The sequence below is a fragment of the Diabrotica virgifera genome, chromosome 2, assembly GCF_917563875.1.
Source record: "Diabrotica virgifera virgifera chromosome 2, PGI_DIABVI_V3a".
Taxonomy (NCBI): Eukaryota; Metazoa; Arthropoda; class Insecta; order Coleoptera; family Chrysomelidae; genus Diabrotica; species Diabrotica virgifera.
The window spans coordinates 197,083,073-197,108,514 of NC_065444.1; the positions used below are offsets into that span (position 1 = coordinate 197,083,073).

Sequence of the window (25,442 nt, forward strand, 5' to 3'; positions counted from 1 at the left end):
CTATTATAATCAGTTTAATATTTAATAAAATAAAAATAAACTGTTAACAGTATTTTATTTCGCTGAAATCATATAATAGAAGTATAACTTTTACGTGCGTACAAAGTACACACACATTCTTTTTTAGCACCCCATACGAGCGTTAAAAATGCTACTTTAAGGCACTAGTGCTTTAATAGTTATTTTCCTAACAAGTGCAGAAAGTCATACTTTTCCGCACGCGACTGCAGTTTGCCGAACGACGCGAAGCGGGAGTTCGGCAAGCAGTCGAGTGCGGAAAAGAGACTTTCTGCAAGAGTTAGGAACAATATTTTTTCTACGAGTCTTTAAAAAATGACCAAATCTTAATCAATTAATTTAATTAATATGAAAATACATACACAAATTAATTCTTTGACAAGGTTGTCAAAACCAAACTTTCAGCATAATTGGTTAGCATGACGACGATCTTGGTTTCCATGACGACGATTCAAAACCACTGTTATTGTCTACTGATTTGACTTTCGAATATTATGTCAAAATTATATTTTATTTCATCGAATTCTCGCGTTAATTTCATTAAAACATGAACACAATAAGATATATTTGAAATAAATTAGTAAATAATATCTAAATATTAGTTTATTGCATGTATTATAATTACTTTAAGGCCATATTAATATATCTAAATTAACACGCGTGCGGAAAAGTAAAACGCCCGCGGAAAAGTAAAACGCGTGCGGAAAAGTAAAACTTTCTAAACTAAAACGCGTGCGCGAAGAAGACATTTTTGCAGGCTCGTAGAAAAAAAAAATTTAAGGCACTGCAGTTCGTATTGACCGTATATGCAATTTTGATGTAATGTCAAAAAAATATAAAATTGGAATGTCAGTCAAGTTCAAGTAAAAGTTTTTGTAGATATTGTCCTGTAATTACGTTTGTAGAAAAAATATTGTATGATATGCGTGTTAAAAAGTACATTTTTAAGGCACTCATGTGAATTGCAGAACTCTCTATCGCTCATTCTGCAAACTTTCACATGCGTGCCTTAAACGTGTACTTTTAACACTTATGGGCCATTCCACGAACATACGCCTGTTTTAGATTAATTCGACAACGAATATTTTACTGTGCAACATAAGAAGGACGAAAGTAAATGGCGCTAATAATTATTCCAATAAACAACAATGTAATTTGCAAATTACTTTCGTTCTTCTTATTTTGCACAGTAAAATATTCGTTGTCGAAGTAATCCAAAACAGGCGTATGTTCGCGGAATAGGGTATACATCATAAATAACTATTAATTGATTTTCTTCGTTATTGATATTTTATGGACTTACGGTCTTTAAATATTTATTTTTCGTGATATACCTAATAGTCATGTTGTGACTTGCTGATTGACATAAAGTCCATGCCATTAAAAAAAAAACTCTCCGAGGGGGTGGGTTCACACTTTGCAAGAGGTTGGAGGGTAAACAAAATGGTAGTTATTTTTAATGTGTACTTAACAGTTTTCTAACTTCTGGAGTCTGAAGTTATTTTTCAACAGTACTCTCGTATTATCCGTAAGCAATGTACCTATACATTTTCACATTTGTTTTATTTAAAAAAATTCAATGGGTGGACAAACATAATTATGCGATGGACAAACATGAACAAACGACGGACAAACAATATAGCAAGAGATTTGTCGAATTTTCGAAAACTTTTTGACTTGTGACGTTAGCCCGAATAGCCCAGTCGGGATAGCATTTGACCTTGCATTAGGAGCTGCCCCAAATTTTATTTTTCTAATCTTTAGGGAGGGTCAATATTAGTATAAATTTAAAATCTCGACTGAATTCCACCGTTGCGTTAGCCGCCATCTTGATTTTAAACGAGAACCGTTTTTGCTCAATATCTTCGCCATTTTCAATTTTTTGACAAAAAGTGTAGAAACTGAAATTGTTGGAAATGCGATTTTCTATAATTTTCCGAGTTATGAGGGGAACATAGTGACAGTTGGAGCATAATTATTGAATTATTGAATTATCTCGTTTATTATTAGTTTTACAACAAATATTTACCTATAGAAAAATGAAGAGAATTAAATTTTGTACAATTTTAATGCCGTTCATTTTTTTGATAAAATCAATATTTAAGGTAGTACGTATGTGGTAAAGGTGCGAGCGTAAGACCTGATTGATTTTGTAGCAATTGTTTTTGTTCAATATCTCCGCCATTTTCAACTTTTCGACAAAAAGTGTAAGAACTGAAATTGTTGCAATTACGATTTACTACAATTTTTCGAGAGAACCAGTGGCGGGTCTACAAGGGGGGGAAATGGGAAAATTCCCCCCAACAAGGTCCAAAATTTAAAAAAAAATTATTGGAACATCACGATATATTAGCTAGCTGACATAAAACTTAAAATATCGACAGACAAATTCAACCAATAAAACCCGCTAGTTAATAAAATTAAGTGAACTTAATGTATATAATGTCTTTTATATACTTAGTTTGGTTGATGTTTCATTGGAAGTTTCAAAAATTCTATAAAATATCTTTATCATAATTATGCTTCCCCTCCGCTTCCATTATTTTCCCCCTTAACTCGGAGAATATTGATCGTATAAAAAAATTGTGCCAAAGAAATTGTAGGAAATTGCATTTCCAACAATTTTCTTTCCCACCATTTATGTCGAAAAGTTGAAAATGGCGGAGATATTAAGCAACAACAGTTCTCATTTAAAATCAATATGGCGGCTAATGCAACCGCGGAATTCAGTCGAGATTTTAAATTTATACTACTATTGATCTCTCCTAAAGGATATAATTATAAAATTTGGGGCAGCTCGGATGCAAAATTAAATTCAATAATTACGCTCCCCCCACCACTTTTTACTATTTTCCCATGTAACTCGGAAAATATCAACCGCATGAAAAAAATTGTTAAAAGGAAATTGTAGGAAATTATATTTTGAACAATTTTAGTTGAAAATGGCGTAGATATTGAACAAAAACAATTGCTATAAAATCAATCCGGTCTTACGCTCGCGCCATTACCGGTTACGTACTACCTTAAATATTAACTTTAACAAAAAAATGGAAGAGATCAAAATTGTGTAGAATTTAGTTCTCTTCATTTTTGTACAGTACATATTTGTTGTAAAACTAATAATAAACGAGATAATTCAATAATTCAATAATTATGCTCCGACTGTCACTATTTTCCCCTCATAACTCGGAAAATATCGACCGCACGAAAAAAATTATAATAAATGAAATTATAGAAAATCGCATTTTCAATAATTTCAGTTTCTACACTTTTTGTCAAAAAATTGAAAATGGCGGAGATATTGAGCAAAAACGGTTCTCGTTTAAAATCAAGATGGCGGCTAACGCAACGGTGGAATTCAGTCGAGATTTTAAATTTATACTAATATTGACCCTCCCTAAAGATTAGAAAAATAAAATTTGGGGCAGCTCCTAATGCAAGGTTAGGCCTGTTATTCGTCTAACCCGACTAGACAACACATTTTTTTATAAGACAAATTGATGGGTGGACTAATGAAATAACACAGTGGAAAAACGTAAACATTCAATGGAATATCGAATGGCATTAGTCACATTTTTTTCCCGCTTTTTCGGGCCAACTTCACGGACCTAAATCGAAGAATAGACTAAAATTTAAAACTAGACTAGAAGATATATCTTAGCTTGACAAGTACATTTATAGTGGGTATTATTTTATTTTTACATGTTTTTTGTATGGTCTCATTCTTAATGGTCTGTCTAAACTCAATATTATATTTAGCATTATTTTGATTTACCTCGTGGCTATTATGTTTGTCAGATTTTACCGCATCTCGGATTATTTATACATTTTTTAGCTCTGAACTAACAAATGTTGTGGAGGAACCAACAGCTACCAACCAAACATTCCAGGAATGGATCAAAGATGAAGATGGATCTGTAATGGGTATAACAAAGCTGCTTAGTTTCATTAATAAGGATGATACTCCCAAAAGTATAAAAAATCAAGGAAACCAAAATGATGATGAAATGGACTCCACGAATGAAGTCGATGAATTTTCAAAAGCAATATTGTTTGAAGATAGCCCAGGGATGGACTCGTCGCCATTAAAGTAATTACTTTTCTTTATAAATTAGAGAATACTACTTTGGATATAGAACTTTCATGATGTTTTGAAAAAAACATTTATAAATAAAAAATTGATCAAAGTCTGTATTATACAGTTGATTCCAGGGTTCTTTACCCGTGCGTCATCACTTAAGAGGAAACAGTAGCGATCAACAGATAGGAAAAACGCGTTCCAATATTGCGGCTGTAATTTTGAATATTTTTAAATAATAACTTTTTTTCGTAAAAGTGATAATAAAATAGTTATCATAATTGTAATAAAATAAAATGATGATGAGTATCCGTAATTTGAGAAAAAATTGATTTTTTTTTCAATTAGAATTATGTAATTGTATATTTAAACATAATTTTTAATTTCAAACCACTTTTCATAATATCATTTTTTGATATTCTGGAATATAAAGGTACTTTACCCTTTAACGTAATTTTTGACATAACTGGTATAAAATTGATAAAATTTGATATCTGATGGTTAAGTTTTAGATGTTTGACTCTCCAGAGCATTTTATGAAGAATAACTTTTTTTCGTAAAATTGATAATAAAAAGTTTTACATGTGGTTCCTAGCTACGCAGACACACTGTATAAGAGCTTCTGTATAAGAATTTTCAAATTGGAATGCCATATTCGGATTCAGCATAATCAAAAACAAAATAGAAACATATTTGATCAAAGTAAAATGATGAATTTAACGATATTTTTAAAATTATTTATACAAAACAATTGTTATTGTTTAAACAATTAATAAATAATTAGCGGCCAAATCTGCGAGTAGAACTTTTTACTTTAACAAGTATATAAACTAACAAAAAAAGTTTTAGAAAAATATAAGCTTGTTTGAATTTTTCCGAAACAATGCATGTTTTCTTTCTAATTGCACTCTCCTATTAGTATAATATAATATTTATGGATTACCCTCGAAGGCCGACATGATCAACCAAAAAAGAAGATGTATGTGGTGATTTTTCTAGTGACATTATTGGGTGTGAATCGGTCTTTTGAGTTTTCTCCTTCTGGTTTAAAAACAGGGTACAGTAGCTGTTAACAAGTTTTACAAAGATAAGGAAAAAACATGTCTTGCTTAATGCAGTTTAGTTAAGAAACTTTAATGTTTGGATCAGTTTGTTTCTTATATGAAACCATTATTTATTGATGCTGTATTCTGCGGTGACTGTTGCAACCCAGGTTCTTAAGTTCTTTAGTCAGGATGCTTGTCTTCTGACGACTTTCCTCTTATTCTTAACTATGTATTCTTCTTTTTTTTTTAATTTCAAATGTTCAAAATTTTACACGTTGTTTTTTCTACCTATTATTTCTTTTTCATCGTTATGTTTTGTCATGTTGCCTCAGTGTGTGATGGGTAGCTTTGTTAGATACCTGATTCAGTAAAAAACGCAGGTTTAATTTAAATAAAAATATATTTTTATAACGCAACAAATAAAATAAAAATAACAAAATAACATTTAATTCTCGGCGCCGACTTGAATAAGCCAAAGCCCACGGGCGGCTATCTGTAAATAAAAATAAATTCGGTTAATAGATGTGACTAACACGACGCTCTATCAGTACATACACACAAATCAAAATATGATAGATAGTTGGTGCGAGGATTTAGATGGGATCAATACGCGGCCGGAAAATAACGGGTCGCTGTTTATCAATTCTAAATCGCTGGACGGTTTGGCTTTTAACTCAATACGTTAAAAGCGCGGTTGGCATCTAAGCAATCTCTTTACGCCAGTTGAATCTTCAGATTAGTTCTCCGTAGACTGACTTTTGTTACAGCGATTGCTCTTGTATATTATTCCGGCGACCCATCTCCTAGCCTTCGTTGGTAGTGGTGGAAAATAGTGGGAGCGCGTGTGTACGCACCGCTCATAGATAAATAATATATAGTATTACCGGATAGATAGGCAACTCACTGTAAAAATTTGGTTCCTTACGCCATTTGCGACCGATGTGATAACTAATCACCATTTGGCGGGAAATTCAAATGGACAAGCATTAATTTTATCCGTTTAGCGCCTCTTGCGGGCAATTTCGTTACTAATTAAAATAGCTTGTTATTTTACAAGAAATAATCTCACCTATATTATTAAAATAAAATACCAAAACTTACTAAGCTTGTTAAAGTATTTTATTTAAATAATATCTAAGTAATACTCATAAATTATTCGGAATTCTCAAGTTGCAAAATATGTTATTTTTGCTGTCAAATTTAGTAAGGAAAAGGGATATAAAAAAGTTAGACAATTTTTTTCTAAATATAGGTACGTGTATTTATTTGTTGTTTCAGATAAAACAGTTATAAACTAATTACTATTTACCTATGCATTTTGCTAACTTTTCTATGACTTGTACACAACAATAATAAACCATGTTTATTTTTTTTTATTAACACAACACCAAAGTTCTTTCGCAACTAAAACAAAACTACACTTTATAAACGAAGGATGAGGAACCAACTGAAATTGAAATTACTAATAATAAATCGTTACAGATAATACAATAAAAACTGTAAACTAATAGAAAATTATTTGTATTTGCACTAACTCTAACTGTCATTACTTTTGACAGAATCGACATTGTCGAGTTAAGCCTCGTTTGATTATTTTATTTGTGACATTCAGGTATGGTGTTTTAACATAAATGATTGGTTAAAGTCTTCGTGAGCGAGAAAGGCTGTCATTTCTCTTTATTTAGCTGAGCGGTGTGGAAGTGGTGGGGTAAATTCCCCAATTTTTTCATATAAGATTCCAGGGCATGCGCATCGCTGATGTGTTGGTTATGGGAGTCGGATGCGCTACCGGTAAAAGTCTGTTTACTCTTGCCTCAGTCAACGTCTAATACCCGCTTTACACCAACAATAAATTGATAGAAAGAAAGAAATTGACGAATTTATTCAAGGCCAAATTTGATGTATGCAATATGTATGGTTTGTGGTACAAAGCACAATTTTACATCCAATTTTAACCACAGATCATCTAAAGTGTTCTGTAATTTTACCGTGCAAATGAAGAAATTTGACGAAATAAAACATGTCCTATAATAAAACATGTTCTATTTCGTCAAATTCCTTCATTTTCTTTTTATTCATGGCAAAATTGGATGTAAAATTGTGTTTTACACACGTCAAATTTGACCTTGAATAAGTTGGTCAATTTCTTCATCAATTTATTGTTGGTGTAAATCGGGTTTTAGACTTAACTCCTAAAATAAGGTGTAGAATAGGTAGTGTCGGATCAGTCGTGAGTTTCAATTTTAGATTCAAATATATTTTTTAATAAATTGGATAATGAAAGCTGTTCTTACTTTTTTGAAGCCGTTCAATTCTTGGTTTTTATTTCCTTAGAACTCTCCTACTGTTCATTTACACCCATGCCAAGGTATTTTGCCAAACAGTATGTTGAAATTCGTTCTCTCAATTTCTCATTGGTGGTATATTGTATCCTATCAATTCTTTCTGTGCTAATTCTTATGTCTTAACATAATACCTAGTTATAATATAATATAATATAATAATATAATATAACATACTATAATAATAAAACAAGATTTTTGTTTTTAGAAAACGCAAAATATCTCCACGTGCAGAACCAGTTGTTCGAGGACATGCTCGAAAACTATTAAATGGTTTTTCTTGTCTACAGTGCCGAGAGGTAAATATTTTTTCTCAAATATCTAGTACTCATTTAAATTATTTGCATTCTTGAATACAACGTTTATAATTTGTATATTTTAGTTTTATGCAGGCATGAATTTAAGTCCGACAGAATTGCAAAAACGGCTGGATGAATGTTCCAAACATCGTTACAAATATCAACCACCGGAAGATACATATCCAGGTAAATTTTTTTTACGTATATTTTTTGTATTAACCAAAAAAAACACATTTTATTACAACATTGATTGATATTACGCAATTGATTTTGCATATATAGTGTATTAAATAGTGTGTTGTTACTGCCTTCTGGTTCTCATTAATTAAAAAGACTAAACACGTCTTACTATACATTATATTTTATTCACTGGTATCCAATATCTAAACAATAACATTAATGATTCATAGCGCCTCGCCTTACAACATACTAACTTCTAATAATTATTTGTATATCTATATCCATACTGATTGCTCAGCGTGTTTTTATACCTATCTGAACCATAACAAATATAGTTCAAGTTCACTCGTAATAAACATGTGATACAAACTATAAGCTATTGTTTTTATGTATGTTCAATACCCTAAAGGTTAATAACATCATATTTAAATTATGATTTATACAGAGGGTTCATAATATACCACATCTCCGCCGTTTTTAAAAAAGAAAGTCCTAAGAAGAGAAGAAGAATATCTGACGGTATATTCCTCTTTCCCTTTTACAAAATGTTTATGGTTACCTAATACTATTTTCAAAAATTAAATTTCCTAACTATCCTAACTAACTGTAACATGGTACGTTTCAGAGTTTTTTTTAATCCTAAAAATTGTTTATTATTATCACTAATTCACTTTCTGTTCCGTCTTGCTTTTTAGTCTTTTCTCCATTCACAAAACAGTGTCCACATAAAAACAGTGACTAAACCTATCGGGATTTTTAATATAGTCTTTTAGTGCCTATATGCATCTCCTATAAGCAGGGGAATAATCTAATCTACCTAACTAAAAATCTCGTATCTAACTAAAAGTCCTAAGCTAAGCTAATATTACTCGAATAAGTAAAAAAAAATGTATCCTTTACTCCATTAATAATTCCTATTTCAGTCTTCTTTTGATTTATTTATATATGTCTTACTAACTTTAAAATAATGTACCTATAATAAAAATGTAATCTCTCTAAAAATTTCTAATATTTCTCTAAACTTCTAATAACTCTTTTGTAGCTATAATAAAGATTTAATCTCTGTTGCTGAATGTCTAAAAATTTCACTTTTTGTGTCCCTTTGCTTACTATCTACTAACACTTGTTGTAAGATATTGTCTATCCTTAATTCAAACACTTCCATTTTCCGCGAAAATTTCCTGAATTCATTATATACAAAAAATAAGTTATTTATAATTTACGTTACTTTAGAAAAAAAAATTTACAACTTTAATTCTTAAACACAATTCAATGATTAGCTACTTATTTGATTAGTATCTTCTTAATTTTGCTTCTTTTCTTGCAATTTTTATGTGTCTTCTTTCATTTTTCCCACATATTTTAATAAAAAAAATTATCTTTTTTTCTCTTCTTCTTCTTGTCTGGTACTACAACTATATTTCTTCATTTTCTCCACATAATAACACTTCTACAGTGTACATAATTCATCTTCATATACATCTTTCATATAACAATCATATATCATTTATCTCATATATCATTTCATATAACATCATAATCATCACTTCATATACTAGCTCCGATACCTTCGTTTTACCTTAATAAAAGAGGTTTCACTCGGATGTCTTAGTTCTCCGCCAATATTAACCCGAATTTTCGCCCTGATCTGTACGCACCATTAAGGTGGTATAGTTAACTCAAAACACGAAATAGGTATTTTATGCGGTTCAAATTCTTCTAAAAATATCACAACCTCAATCCCTTGCTTTGAGGCCGTTGTTTATTCACGAATAATCATGAATAAAATAGGTACCCTTCAAAACACAGAGTGGGTCTCTAATAAGCTTTCAAGCTTCTATAAATCACTTAGTACCTTCCTAATTTGACAAGAGCAGTGGGTTTCTTATTTTCTCTAGTTGCCTCATAATATTTAGCTTATAATATTGTTAGTTCTTCTTCTTACCTATATAGTCCTCCAGATTCTTTATCTCGACTCTTCAGGTCGGTTTGTTAAAAATATATCTCTTGCTTATAGCAATGTTTGTCTTAAAGCTCTTATATCAACGTATGTCATCACTAATCATTATTCATTAAAAAAATATCATTTATATATCATTAGTCACACAAAAATTATTAATTCAGGTTCATATCATACAAAATTTAACACAAAATCGATAAAAATGTATGTAAAAGATCAATAACAAAAACAACTGCTAATAAAATTCAATAAAAATTCAAAAATAGCATATGCAAAAGTTAGATAAAAATATTCAAAATCAGTTCATATCTCAAAATTCGATAGACATTTTTGAAAAAAATTCGATATTCCATAAAATATTCAAAAATAACCGTACTAAAAATCGAAATCGGATAGAGATTTTTCAAATAAATTCAATAAAGATTCAAAATTCAATAAAAATTCAAGAATAGCATATATAATAAACTTTGATAAAAATATTCAATTCAAAAATCACTTCATGTTTCAAAATTCATAGATATTCTTAAAAAAAAATCGATACTTCATAAATTATTCAAAAATCAGCAAAGATAAATATTCAATGTTCAATAATAATATAAAAACGAGGGAAGCATTTTTAATAAAGATAGACATTCTTACTTACATTTTATTTCCACTTTGTCTTTTCACTGGGTTCGGTTCCTGTATTCTTCCTGGGTCCTGGTCAGTTTTCGCCGTCTTCGTTTCCAAGCTGGTGCCGCCATCTCTGCTCCTTTCAGAAGACCTCCTCTAGTCTGCAGGATCAGCCATGTATTAAATAGTGTGTTGTTACTGCCTTCTGGTTCTCATTAATTAAAAAGACTAAACACGTCTTACTATACATTATATTTTATTCACTGGTATCCAATATCTAAACAATAACATTAATGATTCATAGCGCCTCGCCTTACAACATACTAACTTCTAATAATTATTTGTATATCTATATCCATACTGATTGCTCAGCGTGTTTTTATACCTATCTGAACCATAACAAATATAGTTCAAGTTCACTCGTAATAAACATGTGATACAAACTATAAGCTGTTGTTTTTATGTATGTTCAATACCCTAAAGGTTAATAACATCATATTTAAATTATGATTTATACAGAGGGTTCATAATATACCACAATAGTAGACTCGAAAATCGGCTATAAAATTTATACCCAATATAACAAAATTAAGTTTGGCAACATCGTGTGAATACAAAGTCTTCTCAGATATCAACAAAACCGTAATTGACGCTATGAGATACAAAGAGGCCTAACCCACAACCCACAATTTTACCAAAACGCTTTTATTATATTAAAGTTATCCTTTATTTAAGTATTTTCAGATTCAGAGTGGCTCAAGCAACCAATGCTTGAGCCACTCTTGTACGTTATCTCATGTAAAATATTGCATGGTATCTAACTAAGCAATAAAGATGAAGGTGTACAAGCCATCCAGCTTTGAAAAATACGTCTTCTAGGCTAAAAGAATGAAGATGCTACATATGCAGGCTAAAAGGATGACAGTCCACCAAGTTCAGATTGCTGACCACAGAGGTCTCTGCTATTAGTGCTGTTTATTGTCTAGATATTTTATTAATGTACATACCTGTGTTTTTTTCATAGACATATTATTATATAGATATATGGTTTATTTACAGCTTTCTGTTATTCTGGTGTACATTGGTGGTATTCTGTAAAGTTTCAAGCATATTTTGACGCACTGCCACATGCTTAAAACTTTTCATTGTATCCATTACTAACAATCTTCTACTATATTTGTAGCTTGGGGTAATCAACAGGAGCAGATCTGTATGATATAACTTTTCAAAATATAGATTACCTTATATGTATTTTTAGTTTCATTTTAAGACAGGTTAGTGGACCATCATCCATTTAGCCTGAGATTTCATGACATAAGATAAATTTATATTTATAGTAATTTGTAAATTGATAACCTAAAAACATAACCTATACGGTCCCTGTAAGTTACTGCATGAATTAGTAACCAAAATGAAGTGCCTTTTCTGTTAATTATTTTTATATTTAGTTTTAAAACTTAAAAACTTCATTTCTCAAAACTTGTTTTTTGGACCTTCATCCTTTTAGCCCTGAGCTCTTCAAATGTCAATAAAATGTATAAAAGCCAAAATACCGAGATTGACGAAACATAACAAAGTTCTCATCCTTTTCAAGCAGGAGAATTAATGTCAACACATTACGGATTAAATAAAAGCTAGGATTAAATAAAAAATAATTTTTCTACGGCCGTGCTAAAGCAGCCACTTTGCCGCACTCATTTCGTTTCTGAAAGTTGCACTTTCCCGCACTAGCGCGGAAAAGTAGATTTTCCATCACTAGTGCGGGAAAGTAGAATACATAGAAGTTATTCTACTTTCCCGCACTTTCGGAAAAGAAATGCGTGCGGCAAAGTGGTTGTTTTAGCACGGCCGTAGAAAATAGTATATTGTGCAACAAGTGCAGAAAGGTACTAATTTCTCACGAGTTTGAAAAGTTGCGGTACGAGCGCAAGCGAGTGCCGCAATTCAAACGAGTGAGAAATTACCTTTCTGCACGTGTTTCACACTATACTTTTTCTACAAGCACAGTTTTTCCTAAAAATAAAAATCACAATTTCCAAACGACGATTAATTATAATAGGTACCTATGTGATAAATTTTAAACTGTATTTAATTAATACCTACTAATCAATTTAAATTCCTTATACCTAAATAAATTGCACAGAAATCAGTTAAAAAATTAATGCACTGCCTTAATTTGTTTAAATTTAAACAATTATTACACATTATTGACATTATATTTATGCAGTCACGAATTTACACAAAACCTACTTCAAATCTTGAATGGGTACTTCATTTAAAACCTACTTCATTCGACGTCTCTTGCACAGGTTGCTAAATCCTTATTGGTTATTTGATAATTATAAAATGTTTAATAAGAATAAAATTGTAAAATAAAACAGTTGTAACATCCATAATTTAGTTTCTATGCTATAGTTAAATATAATAATTGTCTTATAGGTTATATAAATATTTGTCTAAAGTTTAACCACGGATGTAAACAGAATATAACGTTACTCAGAATGCGGTAGTCCACGGATGTAAACACAGGGTTGCCGATTTGTACATAATTATCAGATTTTAACATAATTTTTATGGCATTCTGATAATAAATATTTTTTTAACATAATTGATAATTTTAACATAATTTTTTACGGATAGATTTGGCAATAGTTTTTAGTAAATTTTCAAGAATCCTTCAATTTGTTTGCATTTACATTTACTACACATGTTCAGCAGATACATAATATATCAATTTTATGACCACCTTTGTCCTTTTATATTTGATTTTGGGACTAATGTACCTACCTGAATAGTGAATACTATTGAGGATTGTGGTTTTCATATAAAAAATATCATAATATCAAACTAAGTAACTTATGGATTAAAAAAAAATGAAGACAATTGCTCTATAAAAAGCCGAGAAAATACATTTTTTAACGTAAACCGATTTTGAACTTTGAGTGATTTTTATGATGAATGATGATTATTGATCATCATAATATATGATGACGAAGGTAGTTTATTTTTGAATACTTGTACCTATAATAGAAGTATAATAAAGTATAATTTTTTTGCAATGTGATAGCAAAAGAAGTAAAACATAAAATCAACCGAAATTTGACAATTTCTACCGAAAAATTAGGAGCAATTCTACTGAAATTTTGTCCAAGGTCTGTGGCTTGCGGCAGGGGTTGGCGATAAAAAAATTTAACATAATTTTTGGCAAAATCTGATAATTTTAGCAACCGCTTAACATAATTTCATATCGTGACATCGGCAACACTGTGTAAACAGAATATAACGTTACTCAGAATGAGGTAGTCAACTGTGCAGAAAAGAACTTTGCGGCACAGAAACGTCACTTTGCGGCACAGAAACGTCACTTTTCTGCACACTAATGTCAAATATCTTATACTGTGAGAAAATATCAAGTTTGCTAACATAAAACCGTGCAGAAAAGTGCACTTTGAATAGTGGTTGTAGAAAAATTGATTTTCCGGATAGTTATTCGTTGATTGTCTAGGACAGGGGTCACCAATTAGAGTCCATGAGGGTCCGTTTCGACAACTTATGATACTTCCGGGGTCCGGATTTAATGCTACATATGTGTCTGGTTGTTCTAATTCGGTTTCTTTGCGGATTCTTGTTAGAAATGATCCCCTATCAACAAATCAGAAGGGTGCAAAATTTTTGGGCAGAAATTGTTTAACAATTTTTTTAACATATCCAAAACATCACCTTTTTTGTCCACGAAAATATATTTTTAACATTTTCGAGTCATCTTAACAAAAAAGATCTTGTCATTTTTCTCAAAACTTGATACATTTTGAGTTTTAAACGATTCAAAATCTGAAAAATGCGAAAATAAGCATTTTCGAAGCTTGACAAGTCATGTGAACATTATTATTTTTGCGGTTGTCAAGTGCCTAAATTTAAGTTTAAACATTCAATTTCAAGATTCTGATGACTATTCGGGGATTATTTCAATTTAGACCGTTGTTTTTATTAACTTATAAATACAATAATTACTGGAATAAATAAATAAATTCTTTAAAAAAAAACTATGTAAATAATAAATTATAAAATTTTAATAAATGTCAAGTATTTGTTTCACAAATTTGTGGGAATTTTTCACATAAGTACGTATAATACGTATCGACAGAGACGCACCATAAAGTGCGACGCGCGGCGGCTAAAGTCGAGTAGAAGCGTATGATTAACAATTAGAAAACAACGGTTTATATTGTTGTTCTGAAGCTATTTTCTTGTGGAATTTTTGCAATTAACTAATTTTGATGGGAAATAAGCCACAATTTTACTAAAAAAATGATTTTATTAACGTTTCAACGTTTATTAACACCCAAGTCGGGTATCGTTGTCAAAATACAAAAAATATTAATGAATTAAACAAAAATGTTGTTGCTTAGTAAAAAAATTCTTCTAATAATTTATTCAATCTGACTCATTTATTTTGGCAATTCAGACATATATTATACATTTTAACGTAGAAGACTTTAAAATGATATTGCCAATATTTGTGAGTTGCGTTCCTGGGACGACTTTATTGAAAGATAGTTCATTCGATTACATGAAATCAACCCCAAATCAAGAATAGCGCTAGACTTTTACTGTCACCATTGCATGTTGTCATTTTAAAGACAGATCACATGTTATGATTTTTTTGTGACGGATATTCTTGAGTTGGGGTTGATTTCATGTAATCGAATGAACTATTTTTCAATAAAGTCGTCCCAGGAACTCAACTCATAAATATTGGCAATATCCTTTTAAAGTCTTCTACTTTAAAATGTATAATATATGTATAATAATAATTGCCGATATAAATGAGTCAGATTAAATAAATTATTAGAAAAATTTTTTTACTAAGCAACATTTATGTTTAATTCATTAATATTTTTTGTATTTTGACAACGATACCCGATTTGGGCGTCGAAACGTTAATCAAATAATTTTTTTAGTAAAATTGTTGCTTATTTCCCATCAAAACTAGTTAACGGTTTATATTGAAATATACTGCGACTACGTATAAGAATATTGAAATTGAATGTATAAACTTCAATTTAGCTACTTGACAATCTGAAATCTAATAATTTACATATGAGTTTTCAAGCCTCGAAAATGCGTATTTTATAATAAAGTTCATTCTTGATAAAGCGGCTTCGCACACATAAGTTGAGCCAAACATAGTACACAATCTCATGGCCAAACATTTTTAAAACTGCCAAACACTTTATTCTGAATTTAATGACGGTCCACACAAAAGTAGCCCACGGTCCGGATGCGGACCGCGGTCCGCCAATTGGTGACTCCTGGTCTAGTAGTCTAGGTCCATCCTAGCTTTTATTTAATCCGCAATGGGTTGGCATTATTTTACGTATTTTGGTATGCTTTTTTTGAATTTCAATTTTGCTACCTCGTATCTCCGCCACTCGCGTCGTCATATTGAAAAAATGGCGCCTAATAACAGTTTTTTGGGAATATTTCCTTTCCTACGCATTTTACGAAAAAAAAAACATTTCTGTACAAAATTAAACTACCTATACAAATTTCCTACAATTTATGTATTTATAATTTTTTCTGTAAAATCAATAGAATTCGCGTACCAGCGTCAGAAAGTATTATTCATCTACACCACCACGTGTTTTTCGTATATTATTTTTCTAAAATATTCTACTATTGCCGCCGGTATTAACCCTTTCCAGTCAGATGATCTCATTTTGATGATCTCTAGTTTCTGATGTCGTACTGTGTTGATAGAGTAGATACGACATCAGAAATTCGCAAAACTAAAAAAAAAAAGAATGTTGACAGTCGAGATATACGGGCTATTGTCAATATATACTTGAATCAAAAAGCAAAGGTTAGAATCGAAAATTCTGGAGACATAAATATTGGCGATACAATATATTATAAAAAACCAATACAGAAGTAAAAACTTCGAGATGTATTCTGGTATAAAATCGTTTATTTAAAACTATAAAATGTCATGGATTGCAAAACGTTTTCGTTCTATACAGAACATCTTCAGTGCCTAGAATGAAGTATTTCCACGTTAGTTTAAAGCAAAAGGTTAAAATTGTGACTGTTAAAATGAAAAATGTGGGAATACTTACATCCTGCCGAGTAGTTTGAAACTAGCACACTGTAAATAGTGTTAACCTCATTGTATATGGTTTACATAATATAATATATTAAAATTTAATGACTACAAGTCGATGTTGATAGATAAAGTGGAACACATGCTAAAAGGGTGCCATGGTTCCCTGCTCGAAGATGCTAGGTACTTGCCAATTCAATGGGCACAGACCAACTGAGAAATTAGGAAGTGGATATACAATTTGACAAGAGTGACATGACATGACAAGATAAAGCCAATTTTTGGTTAAAGTTTCATTTGATTTTGGATTTAAAAAAAAAATGCAAAGGTTTGTCTGCAAAAATAATTTAAATTATTTGAATAATAAAATCTACTGTAAAGTTTAAATTTAGCAACTCTCTATTCCAGAATAACTTATAGATTCATTAAATTTAATGCAGATATATTTCATGGTTTAAGTTGTGACGTCATCGAATGTGAAATGACGAGATGAAAGTTGAGTTTTGTTGAAACAAGGAAATACACTACATAATAAAAGATAATTAGACTTGCGTGAAAAAACAAAGCTAAACAAACCAAAAAACCAGAATTTAAGAGTATTTTTATGTGATGTACTGTTGGTTGCCTAACAAGGCAAGCAGGCAACAGGTTGAAGGTAAACGGTAGAATATTGCGAGAAAATAGTATAATACAAAAGGTGGCTATTTATTGTGTTAAATTTATTAGTATACTATTGCAGTGAATAATTATGTCTGTTAAAAGTTGGAAAATAATTGTTGACAAAATTAAATAACTAAAGATTACTGTTAGTGAGGTAGATATATGTGTGAAGGAAATGATTGTATATAATATTGTGGAATGAATAAAAGTATGTAATAATATAATAAAATTAAACTATGTGACATAAAGTCTAATTCATCTTTATGTAGTTTTGGAAGGACTGAATGAATTGGAAGTAATGTATCTTGATAGGCTACCAACGTAGATTAGTGAATAAAATAATTAGAATGAGAGCTACCAATATAAGTCAAATTGTGGGTTGGTGTCAGTATGTAAAGAATAATCTAAATTGAATAAGTATATGAAATAGATAAGTATGAGATTGATTTCTATTGGTGATAGTGGAGTGAACAGACTGAACTAAATGAAATATATTTAAGTGCAGAACTTTATGAACGTATGTGATTGCAACTGAAATCAAACAAATGTAAAATGTGAAAAAATTATTTTAAATTGGGATAAATGGATATTGGAAGTTGCCTGATATGATTGGAAATGAAAAGATAGATGAAAAAAAGAATAGTGAATGCATTAAAACTTAAATGTTATAGTCTGAAAGAAGTTTGACTGAATGGATCATAATGGATGTAGGTGTGCAGTATCCTATTGTTAAGTAAAGTCTAAGAATCTAAAAAGAAAGAAGTGACAGAATGTTACTAAGTAAGGAAAGTGATATATATGACAGACCAGAGTGATTGGCTGTATGGTGTTTTTTTATTGTAAACCGAGATGAGAGAAAATGATTAAGTAACATAACAGGCAACAGGATAAAATGAGTGATAAGGTACATTCCAAAGAGACAATAAACCAGACATTTAAGGATTATTAATAATAAGAGCCATTTAAATAAATTATGAAAGAAATGGTGAGATGAGATATAGAGGACCTGAAAAAAGACAGAGACACGGGGTCAAACCAGAAATGACTAGGAATGGAGAAAATATGAAGGATAGGAAAATAGAAGAATCAAAACTGTGTTAGGGATGAGATAGTGGGAGAGGCAATAATGAAGTGGAAAAGAAGATGCAAGTTGAGATATGTGTTAATGGGTGATTAGTATGGAAAGAGAAGATTGTTAGAAACTAGTGTGGTAGTGGAAAAAGCGGGGGAGGGGGAAAAAGTGGAGAATAGGAGTAAAGGGGAAGGGGGTGAGGGGAATAATGAGATAAACTAGGGTTGGGTTAAGGGAATAGTTGTCGATGGATAGGAGTAAAAGGACGATTTAAAGTGGTTTGGCGATTAACGCAATTGGGGCTGGTCCTCATGTCTCTGGAAATCTCAAGGTCCTCGTACAAATCCAGGCGTAGTTTGTTTCTGTCTTGGATGTTATGGATTAATTTAACACCATCAGGGATGTTAAGATGATGATTATTAACTTTTAAATGATGGGAAAAGGCTGATGTAGTGTCTCTTTCAGAATGCTCAGCAGATCTGGTTGAGAGTGATCTGTAAGTCCTGCCGATGTAAGAGGCATCACAATCAGAACAAGTCAGTCTGTAAACACCACTACGGTTCATATAGTGTATTGTATCCTTAGTATTTGTCAAAAAGTGGCCAAGGGTATTTCCAACTTTGAAAGAAATATGTATGTTTTTCGAAGAGTTAGATACAATACGTTTAATCTTTTCAGATAGATTGGGGTTATGATATGGTAGTGACCTGTAAATAGCAGAAGAGGAAGATGACTGATGGAAAGCAGAATTTTGAAGCAATCTAGATTCTCTTTTACGGATGAGTTTATCTATTATAGAGGGATCGTAACCATTGTTGACAGCTATTTGTTTTATAATGTTGAGTTCTTTGTTGAATGAATCTGTTGAATAGGTATAGAGAAAAGTCTGTGTATGAAGCTTCTAAAAGCTGCTAGTTTGTGTGGTAGAGGATGATTAGAAGAAAAATGAATTACATGGTCAGTTTGGGTGGGTTTACGAAAGATACCAATATACTACGATATTACGACAATATATTATGTCATCGACGGAGGGCGCTTATTACTTATTACACCGAGTTATTTTGTATCGCGATGAACCATGTTCATCTATTTTCAGTAACTACATCACGTACGTTCGATCGAAATATAAATCCAATGCCATAATCGTATTCGACGGATATCTTGAAGAAGTAGCAAAGCGTAGTACCAAATACGCGGAGCGATCCCGACGATCACGAATAGCCGTTTCAGTAGACATACTTTTTGACGAGACAATGATTCCAACTATGCCACAAGATAAATTCCTGGGGAACGATGCGAATAAGAAACGCCTCATCACAATATTGAAGACAAAATTTGAATCATCAATACTGTAATAATTGTTTCACCAGCAATCAATACCGTAATTCGGTGTGTGAGTACTTGGAGGGGAGACGAGAAACAATCGTGCGCGAATAGCGGAGAAATATTGCAACTTTCTTAAATAATTCATATTGTCAATTGAAATTGTCAAATTGACGTATATTTCATACCTACTGTCATTGAAAAAGAAAAATTATATATTGCTCCACAATATTGATATGATATGCAATTATTATATAAAGGTAAATTTAATTAATTGTATTTTGCTTGCGGTACTGCATTTTAATAACTAATTTTATTTACTACATACAATTGTTTAAGTTTTAATAACATAACCTGAATCTGACTTTTTCTCCTTATTATTTTTTTGGACTATGGCCTGGACAATTATCCAGTAACCAGGACTAATATAATTGGCCAATATAATTAAAAGTGCCAATAATGTTGCTGAGGGTAGAAACCAGGTGTCGCTTTGCCGAACTTGCACTGTCCCAATAGTGGTCGGCAAAGATATCGATTTTCTGTCGATATTTTATCATAGATAAAACAGCTGCAGATCATATTTTATTTTTGCATGCCTTCAGTGGCTGTGATACAACAAGTGCACTATTTAACCAAGGAAAAATGAATGATTAATGTAGTCCGAAAAAATTCTGATTTGAACGAGGTTATTGAGGTATTTAAAAATCCAAACGTTAAACCAGAGACCATTGCTAAAGCAGCAGAACGTTTCCTCCTTTCCTCCAATTATATGGTTACATCGATGTGAAACGTAAGAAAACATGTCTTTAAACGAATATAGTAGATATGTATGTAGAATTGTAAATATTTTACCTTAATTTTTAAGACTCCTGTATATAATTTTTCTTAATTATTTTTACGAAAACTAAATTAGAGTCTCACACATATGGACCTACGTTGGCCCAGATGGGTGGAACGGATTGGGATTACTACGGTAGCGGACTACTTTTAACTTTATAAGTAAGAATAACATTCGCCACTGTGAACCAAATTTTATTACTAATAGGGATCGAAATTTATTGCAGTAGAATTTTAATAGTTTCGGATTTAAGCATGAAGAGGGGAAGACAGGAGACTGTTTTGGTTAGTGTGGGAATCGAGACAGGCAGTCGATTTTGAGATTCTGAGGAAAGACATTGTATTTGGCAATAATCGAAGGGACGAAGTTTAAGACGTACTTATATATTGACAAGCCGGTCATAAATTAAGTAGATAAACGCGATTATTTCAAAGACAGTTTCTTTTGTGAGAACTCGTAAAATTTTAGTCGCAATTACACAAACACTTTTACATTTCGTCAATTTAATAGTATCTATAATTTAGTTATCTATTTTATTAATTAAAACTGTTAAACATCACAGGGACTTTTATTACGATTGTCTTTAAAGAATCATGTATACTTCACAACATCAGAATATAAAAGTAAATTTAATATTGCGTCGCTACCACCAACAGAAGCAGCAGCACGACAACGTTCATTCCGAACCTATCGCCAGGTTCAGCAGTGGTACGAGAATGAAAAAAATGCAGAACAATGGGGATGGAAAAGAAACAAAAATGAACTCATTAATAAATGCATCATATTTATGTGGATTAGGCCTACAGGAGACACCACAATAAAGAAAACGCGCCGCTTACTCTACCTCCAGGTGGTGTGGAAATGAGTTTTTTTTCAAAAACTTCTATTAAAATATTCTTTGCGGAGCTGGTACGCCAAAAACGATTGATTTCATGAAATATAAATTGTAGGAAAATTTTTCTAGTTAATTTTGTACATAAATGTTTTTTTCGTAAAAGGCGTTAGAAAGGAGATATCCCCAAAAAAATTGTTATTAGACGCCATTTTTTCAATACGGCAGCGCGAGCGGCGGAGATACGAAGTAGTAAAGTTGAAATTCGAAAAGAGCATACTCAAATCCATGTTCGGACAACCACAGCGGTTGACTGTCAGCACAAATCGGCTGAGTGTTTTTTTTTATTTAATTTGATGGCTTTGGTAAAGACCAATTAGCCAGACAATTTTTACATTTAAGTATAATATTACATAACTAGAATAGGTATACAGTACGTAAATCGTTCAGCTGGACATAGAGAATTATACATTGAGAGAATTGTGGCAACTGCGCTAACCTGTGTTCGTTGAAGCTTCTGTTCGAGTACGAGTTTTTGGTGCAATAGAGCTGTTAGAACGAATATAATGAGTGACTTTTGAAGCAAGGCTGTCCATAAATAAATCAAAAACAATGTTTATACCTAATTAATAAGTTAATAATTTTACTTTAATTTTTATATTTTTTATTTAAAAACTAATTTCAAAACTAAACAGTTTTCTCATTCCCTTAGGCCAAAAATATTTAGCTATTACCTTGTCATATTTTGACGTTTATTTGTGTCAGTCGAAATGAACTGTCAATTTTGAGGTTAATGCCCCTTAATGCTAATAACTATATTGTCATCGAGAGAGCTCAGTTGCCACAAGTATCTCAATATAATACAATGTACGTATTTATGTATCTAAATATACAGGGTGTCCCGAAAAGATTGGTTATAAATTATACCACACATTCTCGGGTCAAAAATAGTTCGATTGAACCTAACTTACCTTAGTACAAATGTGCTCATAAAAAAAGTTACAGCCCTTTGAAGTTACAAAATTAAAATCGATTTTTTTCAATATATCGAAAACTATTAGAGATTTTTTATTGAAAATGGACATGTATTATTCTTATGACAGGAACATCTTAAAACAAAATTGTAGTAAAATTTGTCCACCCCATAAAAATTTTATGGGGGTTTTGTTCCCTTAAACCCCCCCAAACTTTTGTGTACGTTCCAATTAATTCATTATTGTGGTTCCATTAGTTAAACACAACGTTTTTAAACTTTTTTGCCTCTTAGTATTTTTTCTATAAGCCAGTTTTATCGAGATGTGGCTTCGTTTTTAATATATTTACATAAAATTTTTATGGGGGTTTTGTTCCTTTAAACCCCCCAAATGTTTGTGTACGTTACAATTAAACTACTATTGTGGTACCGTTAGTTAAACACAGTGTTTTTAAAACTTTTTTGCCCCTTAGTCTTTTTTTGATAAGTCCCCTTTTATCGAGATTTGGCTTCTTTTTTAAAATATACCTAAAAATGTAAATTATAAATAAATTTTCAGATTATTAACAGGTCTCTTATAATCGTACGTAACCGTATACAAATATGTGGTGGATTCGACAAATATTCAAAATATCTCGATAAACACTGGCTTATCGAAAAAGTACTAAGAGGCAAAAAAGTTTTAAAAACATTGAGTTTAACTAATGGTGCCACAATAATAATTTAGTTGGAACGTACACACAAGTTTGGGGGGTTTAAGGGAACAAAACCCCCATAAAATTTTGATGGGATGCACAAATTGCACTTTATTTTTTTTAAGATGTTACTGCCATAAGAATGCCCCATGTCCATTTTCAATAAAAATTCGTTATGAGTTTTTGATATATGAAAATATATCGATTTTAATTTTGTAACTTCAAAGGGCTGTAACTTTTTTTGTGTGCACTATTGTATTGTAAGTGAGGTTCAATCAACCTATTTTTGACCCCAGAATCTGTGGTGTAATTGATGACCAATCTTTTCGGGACACCCTGTATACAATGTATGTTCCCTATGTCCAGCTGAACGATTTATGTACTGTATGATATAAGTATAAAACATTTGCATATATTTAACTAACATAATAAAAATATATTATAACTAGATATGTGTATATGCACAAACATACGTGGACATATATAAACACATACATACATACCCCCTCTGTGGCTCAGTGGTAAGAGCGCCTAACCTTTGGATCGAAAGTTCCGAATGGTAGTGAGTTCGAATCCCACCAGGGTCAGGAATTTTTTCATTTATTATAAATTAATAAATGAAAATAGTTTCTGTCCTTGTGGGATCGGTACTCACCGGAGGGACCGCAGACGTTCGGATACAATTAGCGTCTCTTTGCAAAGACAATGACGTCGACTTTGCAAAGTAACAAGACACTTACTCAACACACACACTACACCTTACACCTGACTTAGTGATAAGTTATACAATTACGTGGCTAAAGGTTCTAGTTGTAAACCAAGGCCAGAATCAGAGAAAAAAAAACATACATACATACATACATACTGAGTGGTTGTATCCAGCGCTGATAGGGAAAGCTTAGTAAATCTCTCAGCGGCTGACTTCCAGCGGTGTCGTCTGAACGCTACCGCTTACTCACCTATCCAGCCACTGTGGTCCTCCGAACGTACCCATTGATTCGACTGTGATGGTTCTTGTGAACTTGTTGAGATAAAATATATGCTTATTATCATTGCTCATTTTCGAAGCATTTTTCTCTAAACAGATAAAGCTGGTCAAAAAATTCAATTCCGCCAATGTTTGTACCTTATAATTTGTTTTCTTTGTTTTGTTTTAGACAATTGAACCAATATTATACGCTCTCTCTTGAATTTTCTCTTCCAATTGATTATCAATTTTCCGTTACGGTACTTGTTCGCTATCGGTCTCGTGGTGATATTTAGCCTTAGATGGAGTTTACCACCCACTTAGGGCTGCACTCTCAAGCAACCCGACTCTGAGGAGAGATCCTCCCGCAATCGGCAACGGTCACTACGGGCCTGGCACCCTCTATGGGCTGTGGCCCCGTTCAAGAAGGACTTGGACGTGCCACTCGATCTCAGAATGAATAGACCCTCCCTAACACCACATTTCCCAGTAACGGATGTGTAAAAAATTGAAAAAGCATTCCACAAAATGTATCCCTTAGTGAAAACCTAAAAGAAGTAGAACAAAGTTCATATGGGGTTCAATTTTTCAAGTCTTTATTTTCACCTGATGGTGTCTTACACCTAATCTCTTAGCGGTTGGTATTATAGTTAATAGTGCCTAAGATTAACCTAGCAGCGGTTAAACACATATAATATTTAATGAAGTATTAATATGAACTTTAAATAATAAATTCATTAATACTTTTTTAGGTATATGGGACCTGACCATTCCAGCTGAAAATATTAATATGAAAATGAAAGATGAAAATAACATTAATTAATACATAGTAAGTTTTTGATAGGGTTGCCATTTATAAAGATTTACATGTTGCCATATAAGTAGAATATATTTTTTGTACAGAAATAATGTTTAATACGTTTTATATATTGTGTAATAATTAAATTGATTTTCGACGACTTTGAAGTTTGATTTTATCTAATCTGGAATATTGCGTTCACTGGGTGTAACAGGTGTCCCAATAAGAATGGCTCTCGGCCATATCTCAGGAACCGTTTAGAGTACAGCTTTGAGAAAAAAATATTTATAACAAAAGTGACCTCAGGAAAAGCCTGGAAATTATTTTCATAATTGTAGGTCCACTGCTAGAGGGCGTAATTGAATATCAAAAATTAAAAAATCAAAATTTTACAAAATTTACCTAATGAAAGGGCACTTGAAATCCAATCATCGTATTCTCCATAAAATTCTGCACATACATATTTGATTTCACAAGTTTAAGTCTATCTTTGCAAATAAAAGGTGGGGGTGAGTGGGAACCTTCTTATGAAAACATGGCTGTAAGACCGGTTCTGCTAAATCGAATTTTGCATACTTGGTCTTGTTGAAAACAACTCTTTTTCGTCAATGTAAGAGTCTTATTTTCGAGATAGCCTAATAAGTAATA

General features: G+C 31.7%; 1 protein-coding gene across 1 annotated transcript in view; it reads left to right on the forward strand.

Annotated features, from left to right (window-relative positions):
- The window catches only part of LOC114330511 (uncharacterized), a 63,899-nt gene extending 38,945 nt beyond the window's left edge, over positions 1–24,954 (forward strand). The window contains exons 4-7 of the mRNA XM_028279855.2: positions 3,854–4,108; positions 7,693–7,783; positions 7,867–7,969; positions 24,748–24,954. Of these exons, the coding sequence (XP_028135656.2) occupies positions 3,854–4,108; positions 7,693–7,783; positions 7,867–7,969; positions 24,748–24,818 (520 nt within the window). The 3' untranslated portion in view covers positions 24,819–24,954. The remainder of the gene's footprint in view (positions 1–3,853; positions 4,109–7,692; positions 7,784–7,866; positions 7,970–24,747) is intronic.
- The last annotated feature ends 488 nt before the right edge of the window (positions 24,955–25,442 follow it).